The sequence below is a fragment of the Eleutherodactylus coqui genome, chromosome 3 (genome assembly GCF_035609145.1).
Source record: "Eleutherodactylus coqui strain aEleCoq1 chromosome 3, aEleCoq1.hap1, whole genome shotgun sequence".
Lineage (NCBI taxonomy): Eukaryota > Metazoa > Chordata > Amphibia > Anura > Eleutherodactylidae > Eleutherodactylus > Eleutherodactylus coqui.
Window position 1 is genome coordinate 198,693,245 of NC_089839.1, and position 9,870 is coordinate 198,703,114.

Sequence of the window (9,870 nt, forward strand, 5' to 3'; positions counted from 1 at the left end):
TAAATTCCCTTGTGGGTATCACTTTAAGGGCGACTTCAGGGGTGGGGGCGGAGCTAAGTTCCAGGTCTCAGCTCTGCCTGCGTCCTGCCCCCTCCCATTGCAAATAGCGTCAAGAGGCAGAGAAGGGGCGTGAGCTCAGTGCACTGCTCCCGGCTCTTCTAGCCTCCTTCCCCTGCAGAGAGGGACACCGTATATCGGCCGGGCATGAAAACCTGGCCGATATACCGTAGTCTGAATAAGCCCTTACTGTGTTATTAGGATGCCCACTAGTGGCATGTAGAATCGTGTTACCAGACGTTGGTTTTCTATATAATTCCATTTCAATTCTCCCTGTTTCATTATTACCTTTCAACATCAGATCTAAGAATGGAACCATCATTTTATAATTCCATGTAATTTAAGGTATGCACTGTGTACAGTGTTTCCATATTTTTGTCCAACCCCTTGGATATTGCAAATGTGAATCTTCATATCCAAGCTACAGGGGGTACAGAGTTTGCACTTGGACTTGGAAACATGAGGGGAACCAAATGATCCCTTTATGCCACATGAGACCACTGTCATAAATGACATAGCTGGGAGCCTTGTCACAGATTTTGCATTGGGGCTTAAGAAGCTTCACAGTAGGCATGTAGGGTGACCAGATTTTCTCAGGGTCAAAGGGGTGTGATCAGGGGCGTGGCTTATCACAACGTATGATTTTTTTCTTTTTTTTTTTACCTCCTTTGTTGTAAAAAGTACAAAGCCATTTAAAAAAAGATGGGGAGCAAATTCTGCAGCATTTCTTCATGCAAAAGGCAGTCAAAATCTAGAAATTAGCCTCGTACTTGCAGCTGATTTTTCACTATGCGGCACTCCCCCTTATCTGCTCCCAAGGCTTCCAGTGTTAGCACTTCCTGGAAGTTAGGGGAGTAGCGGAAGAGGATCCCAGATGCACACACTGCCATCAGTGTTTGTATCTGGCAGCGGTGCCAGTCAGTGATTACCAGCTGTGTAGCTGCAGCACCCTGGCTGCTAATCACTTTAATGGGGATCCCACGTCTTGAAATGGTGACCCCATGTCCCGACCCTGGGAAAGCTGGACAAAAGGTCACAAAGCGGGACTGTCTGACCTAAATGAAGATGTATGGTCTCCTTATATAAGGGCTTAAACAGATGAGTGTGATACGTGGAGAATGGAACCCATTGATTTCAATGGGCTTTTTACCCCCTTTCTTTTCTTTTTTTGCTCCTGTTTTTCTGTGGGTGCAAAATAATAGGACCTGCCTTATCTTGTGCATGTTTGCGAACCAAAAAGCCCCACAGAGGTCTATGGGAGGTGTGGAAGCACGCATATCTGCCCGCACGGAAATGCACTTAGTGCAGCGCATACCTGCAATCACAGCCACCATGTTAGGCAATGTATCCTTTTATATCAGGTGCGGTGATTCCTCCGGCTTGTGTGAATGAGTGGTGCCTGCGCAAATACGCTCCATTTCTGAACAGGCGCAAGTGTTAAATACACTCATTCACTGTGCAGAAGTGAGCGTATTACGCTACACGCTCTTCTTTCGAGGCCCAAAACCTGGCGATATCTTGTACACAACCTCTCCTTCTCCCAGACTTCAGATTGGACTCACAAACTTGTCTAATATAGTAGTCTTTATTGGCTCAATCTAAATAAAGTCTTATAATGCCGTATGCACATTACTGTGCCAATTTACAGCCCCCAACAGTAATTCTCACCACCTCTGCTTGTTTATAAGACCCTCCTAACATTTCTATATGACCCCTTTCTAACATTTCATACCTCACTATAAACCCCCATTGCGGATGAATCCCTCTGTGACCTCCATAGAAGCATCTCCACTCGCTACACCCAGATCTGCGCTGGCGAGGGCGCTGCCCATTGTAACCTATGGAAATACACATCATGTATCTGGATGATGAACACTTATTGAATAGAGCAGAAAATGACCCTCACAGGCATTATTATCCCTCTCAGTAGTACAATTTATGGGTTATTTCTCCACCCTGTTCATTTAAATTTCCACACAACTACAAGTTTTCTAAAACTCCAGAAGTTCTGATGAACTATGGGCACCGCTGCCAACCCTGAAATGAAGTGCCATCCCTACCCCATCTATTAATAATGTGGCACTAGAAGAACCAGCTATGAATTTCCCTGTTTCATTGGGCACTAGACCATCACTCATGGTGCCCACATCACTGTGTATATGGCAGAGCAGGGTACTGGCAAGCAAAGTACTGGCAGCTTCCCTGACCTTTGACCTTCACTCGGCCAACTGCCATTTCCTTTCAACTGTCGACGGCAGTGGTTGGATTGAAGAGTACAAGACTGTGAATAATGGCGTCCAATGGACACGGAGGAGTTGGAGAAAAGAGAAAGAGAGAAGATGACAGCGTGAGTGGACTCACGGAAATAAAGAAGAGGAGGAGCGGAGAGGATGAGCCTAAGGATGAGGGGCCAAGACCGGGCACCAGCCAGGACCTCGTACCACCACACCACAGCTTTGATATCAGTCGCTTCACCGCCCTACAGATCTTGGGCAGAGGAAGCTTCAGCAAGGTAAGTTCCAGAACTTTGTATTTTCGGGTTGGGGCGCAGCGAGGGCTCCTTCACACGGGGAGGATTTTACATTAGTATTTTTAAGCCAAAATGTAAATCTTCCCATTCTACTTCCTTTGGACTTTCCATTTTTGCCTCACAAAATACTGATGAAAGACTCTGATGTGTGAACGACGGTCACCCATAATCGCTGCTTTAACCCCTTAAGGATACGGCCAATTTTGGGCATAAGAACGCAATGATTTGGGGGGACTTTTATCTCCACTTTTCAAAAGCCATAACTTTTTATTGTTCTGTCGACATGGCCGCTTGAGGGGTTGTTTTTTGCAAAGCGAACTGTAGTTTTCATTGGTGCCATTTTTGGGTAAATATACTATATTGTACAACTTTAGAAATGTTTTTTGATAGCAGGGAGAGAAAACCCATCAATTCTGTCATTGCTCGTTTTATGTGTTTTTTACAGCGCTAATCATGCAGCATAAATAACATGATACATTTTCTCTGCAGGTCGGTACGATTACAATTATACCAAAATTCTTATGATTGTTTTGGGTTTTTCTACTTTTCCACAGTAAAAACTCTTTTTTGGAAATTTTTTTCCCACATCGCTGCATTGAAAGTCCTATAACTTTTTATTTTTCTGTGGACGGAGCTCTGTGAGGGTTTTTTGTGTGACAAGCTGTAGTCTTTATTGGTACCATTTTGGGGTACATACGGCTTTTTTGATCACTTTTATTGTGATTTTTGGGAGGCAAAATGTTGAAAATAAGCATTATGCCTCTGTTTTGTAGTTTTTTTTATTGTTTTTTGCTGTGCAGGATAAATAATGTGTTCAAATTAATTGTACGGGTTGTTACAGATATGATGATACCAAATATGTGGGGTTTTACGTTTTTTTAAATTTATACAAATAAGGTAAAGAACACAAAAAATAGGTTTTTTTTTGTTTTATATGATGTTAGTTTTTCACATTATTTTTATATTTTCTTTTTTACACTTTTTATATCCCTGTAGGGGTCTTGTACTATAGCAGCTATGATAATAAAGCCTTGCAGGACTTGTTTGTATTTCCCATGCCGTCGTTTAGCAATGACCCATATATCCGCAGCTCATATGGTGACCCTAGGTTACCGATCTGGCATCTTCTCTTTCGCTGCCAATGTCCCCGGTGGCACATCCGCAGTACATGGAACACTGCGCCATCGCTAGGGCAATGACGCGGCCTTCTCTGCTGCGAATGTACCGCCCGGAGCATGTGCAGTTGAGAGGATGCCACACTGTCGCTATGGCGATGACACGGCTCCTGTGGCCATTCCGCAATGATGATTGCGGAATGGCTTGCATGATGGATGACTTTTTTCATTAACTTCAATGGAAGCCGGCCGTGCGTAGCCTGCAGCAAATTGCAGAAAGCTGTGATTTCTTTCCTGCGAAAATCGCAATTAATTTCCTCTCATGGGCAGCAAATCGCGTTTTGCCATAACATGCTATGGGCTGGATTTGCTGTGAAATCCGTAGGTGGAATCCCGCTCTGGATTTCGCAATGTAAGTCGGCCCGCTGCAGGAGGCCTAATGCTCACGGAAAAAACTCTATTGTGTAAATTGACTTATGGTGCGGATTGTAACTCTGCTTCATGTCAACTTATGTTGTTTCAGCATGATTTTCATCTCTTTTCATGTAGATGCTGCTATGTGTGGAACTAGCCTTAGGCTACCTACACATAACCAAGCGCGATATCAGAATGTGAAACGTGGCCCAATATCATGCTCGCTAATGTGCGATTTACCCATTTTTTCTTTAAAAACACACAAATCTTGCACAATTTGAAAGCGGCCTATTGATAAATCCCTCATGCAATAAATGTATATGATTTTCCCCTCTGGTCGCTGTCAGTGATTATTTCCTATTTGTTTTCTTGAGGTGGTCCTGGCATCATTCCCCGAAAGAAACACTTTCATGGCCATCAAGGTTGTCAACAAAACAAGGAGCGAACCACACATCTTAATGAGAGAGCAGCGGATACTACTGAAGGCCCAAGACTGCCCTTTCATCTGTCACCTGTATGCCGCACAGCAGTCTGCAGACCGAGTCTACTTTATCACAGAGTATCTGCTTGGAGGAAGCCTAGGAGCGCTTATCAAAATGTGCGGCAGCTTGGACATCAACCATGTGAGGTGAGTAAATGACTAACCAGGGGTTGGGGGGACTGAGGGTGACATGACAAATATAGAAGAGTGGAGGGCATACAGGCTGCCTCTTCTCTTCTGGTGGTGACGGACACTTTGATGGTGACATGATGTCAGCGGACTGATTTCATGTCATTGATACTACACTCTTCTCTCAGATTCTACACAGCGGAGATAGCATGCGGCCTCCAGTTCCTGCATCAACGCAGCATCGTCCATCGGTAAGCAGAACTTTTCCACATTTCTCTTTTTCCTTGCAATGGGTTCCAGACTTTCCCAGAATCCTCAATTAGGACTTTTTTCTTTGGTACATACCTAAGACCTCTGTATCAATGAACAGATTAACATGTCTCTTTTTTTCATTGCAGTGACATAAAGCTAGACAACATCATGCTGGACAGATCTGGACACATCCGCCTGATTGACCTGGGGCTGGCCCAAGACAGTGTCGCCTCGTCTAACAAGATCAGTGGAGTGACGGGCACACTTCAATTCATGGCCCCAGAAGTGCTTCTTGAAGAAGACTACGACACAGCAGTCGACTGGTGGAGCCTGGGAATTGTCGTATCCTGGATGGCGGCAGGACAGTCCCCTTTCTATTACGGCTCCATCAGGAGAAAGGTCATCAAAGCCATCACCAGAAAGGAGCCAAAATTCCCACCTTGGCTTGATGCTGATGTGAAGCATCTTCTGGAGAGACTGCTACGTAAGAAGCCTGAGGAGAGGCTGGGTGTCTACAGGAACATCCGAGGTCACCAGTTCTTCGACACCATAGATTGGGAGGTGTTGGAACTTAAAAGAGCACGGCCACCATTCAAACCATTCAGGGAAGTTTTGGAGAATCGGGACCTGCTGTGGCTGGAGGATAAGACACCCCTTCACCCGATAGACGGATTCTCGTACACTTCACCAAGTTGGACCCGGTAAGATCTTCCTCCTCTAGGGATAATGTTCTTCATTTTGACCTCTGTGTTCATCATTATTGTTCCTCTTGTGTCAGACAGCACAGGTGGTCATATAATAACCCTGCTTCGTGTCACCATGCCTGGTCCGCAGTCTTTTCCCTCCTCAGCTACATTTTTATTTCTTTTCCAATAATTATGTTTCTGCTTCTTCCTAGGATGATGAGAAGAATCCGATTGTGAAGGAAGCCACAACCATCTGGTAAGTTATATCTGTACACCTACACATACCTATCTGTACAACAATACATTCCTATACACAAAGGACACCTACCATTAATACACTGCAACAGAACAGCCGGGCTTCTGCCAAATGATTTGACCTTTTATGCAAGAATCTGGCATAAAATGCCCTGTAATTTTCCCCCTTTGAGTCATTCCCTTCTGAGATTTTGATATATCTGGTTGGCAAGCAATATGGCCTCCATTATGGCTTCCACAATCACAAAACTGCTAATAACTCATAGTAGAGTCACAGTTGCAGAAAATAACTTTTTTTGTATATCAAATATAAATCAGCTCCTGATACAAATCGTCATATTGCAGTAGTTCACTTGTTTGTATCCACAACTGGTAAAACTAACAATTTTCTCTCTTATTTCTTATAGACTAAGCCCGCGTCAACTGTCTCCTGAACCTGCGACTCTGCTGCTGTAGAAGAGCTCCGCTTACCAACAACATCCTCTCTCCACCATCTGTATCCTGCATGCTAACATCAGCTACCTTGACCTCCTCCGGCTGACTTGAACATCATCCTCTCCTGAAGACCTTCTACACCACCAGGAGCGGCCTGTGCTTGATTTGTAGCTGGCGAGTTCAGGAAAAATAGCCCGAGTGACTATTATCCCTGAACTCCTGGTTACTAGTAAGACCTCGGCACAGGCCAGGTAAGTAGCCTACACCACACCAGATTAAACACAAGTATAAATACAAACACATACATAGACACGAGTATGCACACACAGATAGGTGTAGTTGTCGGCTTTGATCTTGGGACTTGCTCTGATCGCCATATTTGGGATCAGGAAGGAATTTTTCCAACTTGAGGACAATTGGCTCATACCTCAAGGTGGTTTTTGCCTTCCTCTGGATCAACTCACAGCCTTAAATAGGGTTAGGTTTTATTTATAAGGAAACAGCCACATAAATAATATAATACAAACATAAAAATGAAACACAAACTTTAGCTGACATCACATACACTAGGGAGGTGAGCTGCTGGCGTTTGATTCTGAGATTTATTCTGGTTGCCATATTTGGGATCAGGAAGGAATTTTCCCCCCTTGAAACAGGATGATTGGCTCTTTCCTAAAGGGGGTTTTCGCCTTCCTCTGGATCAACACAGTCTATAAATAGGTTTAGTTCAATACACTTTATATTTCACACTAACAGATGGTAATAGATTTATGAAAACAATAACACATTTTAAAAAGTCAGATAGATCAGATGTCGGCTTCGATCCTGGGATTTGTTCCGATCGCCATATTTGGGGTCAGGAAGGAATTTTTTCCTTTTATACAAGGATAATTGGCTTTTTCCTTAAAGGGTTTTCGCCTTCCTCTGGATCAACTCAGCCTCCAAATTCCCCATAATAAAATTTATTATCTCCTATAACTAGAAATAAAATGTTCTTTCTCCATAAATCTTTGTGTCTGTGTCTTTATTTCCATTGAATGTCTTACATAATGTTCTTCCAATGCCACTGGGGATTGTATTTGCAAGAACCATAGTGATGAGTGGGGGCCCATGTAGTTACGCCCCTGCCTTTAACCTTCCTTCACAGAAATTCCAGAGACAATATTGAGAACTTATTAGTCTGCCTGTCCTTGGGCGTTGCGGTAACCCGCTGCAGAGAGCTTTCACTGCGTTCCCCGTGGCTGGATTATCACCGCGGGGAATGCAATTCAAACCTGCCCATGGACAGACAGCCTTACCATCAGAGACCCAAAGGGTCTCAACTAACTTATCAGATCAAATCTGAGAGCTTAGCTGCAAAGGATCCAATATCGCAAAAGTATAGACGTAGGAGATTGCTCAATCGTCTAGTTCCTCAGATGTAATACACTGGACCCAGACGGTTAAGGATAGAAGATCTATCTGTAATTTCTGAAGCCATAGCAATTTTCGGGCTCACTGCATAGAACCTTTCTGCCTAAGGCTAGGGTCATAGACAGGAGCAGCTTTCAGCCAGAGGACCTAACATATAGTGTAGTGGCCTGATTTACTCAAACCCTATGCTGGAGTGCTTTGGAGGATGAGGTTAATTAATGCCCATTAACTCATTATTATCTTGTTTTGCATGTAAAAGGACCCCCGGAGTTGTTTGCCGAGCCCAGTGTGTGTTTTAAACATATGCCTAGCTGTGTAAACAGCTGCACACACTCCATTGTTCTCCTTGAGGCTGCCAACACATTCCATTACTCTCCTCAAGGGTAGTGTAAAAATGCTCATCTATTGCAAGATGAGCGAAATACATTCAAACGGAATGTATTTGTACAGTCTTTCAGTGGCTAAACAATGGATTTTAAGTGAAGTAAAATCCATTGTTCAAGCGAAAAGTGCACGATACCCGCGGTTACATGTAATGGTCATTGCTCATTTTTGGCCGTTGGGACAAATTTTAAGTGATAATCGTTGTGCGTAAAAGGGCCTTTAGTTTCCTTAGTACAAAGGTTTATAGCCCCTGTATACTACTGTGCACATCCATCAGGTATGGTATATATGGAAACATCCTTCCTACATGCTGTAACCTGGTCATGTGCATGAGCCCTAAGGCAACCAGGGAATTGATGTTGGCAAAAATTTTTTTCTCTGCATTAGAGTTTTTAGAAAGACCTGTAAAAGGCCTCGGTTACTGGAGTTAGGGCCCTTTTACACAGGACAACTGTCATCCCAGTGATGATCATTCCTGTTCTCTTACATAGGAACGATCATCACTTATAAATATCTAATAAGTTAGTATATACGAGGTATAGGGTTGTATTTTGACCAGAATATGTAAGCCCACAAACCCATGTCATCTTTCGAGTCCCTACTCTAACAAGACAACTAAAACCCCAAAAAGGGAACCCCGCCTACAAGTGGGGTGATCAATGATCATCCTAATAGGGATGCCCCAACACTGTAACCTAAGGGGTTGGCTAGCCCAAGATGGAAACAGGCAGGAACATTAGACAAGGGAAAAACAACGGGACAGTTCACACTTAATGTCTGAACACATCACTGTTCACACTAACAAACAGACAAGGGAATCCCACCCAGAACCTCATGCATGCAGCTTACACCGAAGCAGAACATGAATGACTCCAAGCACCAGCGCTCTTAGAGGCAATGAGATAAATGACAAATGGATAAATGACCAGAACCCTTCAGCAAGAGGGGCTGTTATCTATTTGCAGCAGACCGACGGGGATTGGTTGGCTGGAGAACTCTACACCAAGCCAGCTCAATCATCCCACACCTGTGGCAGTGTGCTGCTGTAAACCCATAGAACTACAGGTCCCAGGAGCACAACATGTCACACGCATGTTGGTGTCAGTGTATGTAATTCCTGGACTTCAGTATAGTAGTACATTAGAAAGCCTATGAGGTCAGCCAGAGGCTGTGCCTCATCGGCCACCACGGCCAGCATACCCGAAGGGTATATCCAAGCTTCTGGGTGCCATAGCAACTGATTGGGACCCCGCAATCACATTGCAAGGATGTGATAGGTGATAGAAGTAGCCCCTTCCTTTGTCTGCCTCTTAATTTGGAACAACAAGAATATACATATAGCGCTATGTTGTGCTAACACTGGTACTTAAAGCAGAGGCATGGTGGCTCAGTGGTTAGCACTGCTGCTGTTGTAGGTTCAAATCTGACCAAGGGTGATGGCTATATGGAGTTTTTAAAAGTTGATGTCTTTGATGAGATTTAAACCTAGGACCCCAGCACTGCAAGCCAACAGTGCTAACCACTGAGCCACCACCACAAGAAAAAAGCCAAAGCGGGAAATGGAAAACAGGTTGTCATCAAGTTCCATCCGCCTCCCATTGAGTACAATGCAATAAAAAAAAGGACCCATCTGTATTCCGTTTCAGAAAATGGAAACAAAAGTGTAGCAGTCTGCGCTTGTGATCCAGTATAAAAACCGGAATGGAGATGGATTGAAAA

The 9,870-nt window shown here is 43.9% G+C and overlaps 1 protein-coding gene across 1 annotated transcript; it reads left to right on the top strand.

The window, feature by feature from the left end:
* The first annotated feature begins 5,251 nt into the window (after positions 1 to 5,251).
* On the top strand, positions 5,252 to 5,918 carry LOC136619927 (protein kinase C delta type-like). The gene is made up of 2 exons (XM_066594649.1): positions 5,252 to 5,679; positions 5,877 to 5,918. Exons 1-2 carry the CDS (start codon positions 5,252 to 5,254, stop codon positions 5,899 to 5,901), a joined length of 453 nt encoding a protein of 150 aa, XP_066450746.1. The 3' UTR covers positions 5,902 to 5,918.
* The last annotated feature ends 3,952 nt before the right edge of the window (positions 5,919 to 9,870 follow it).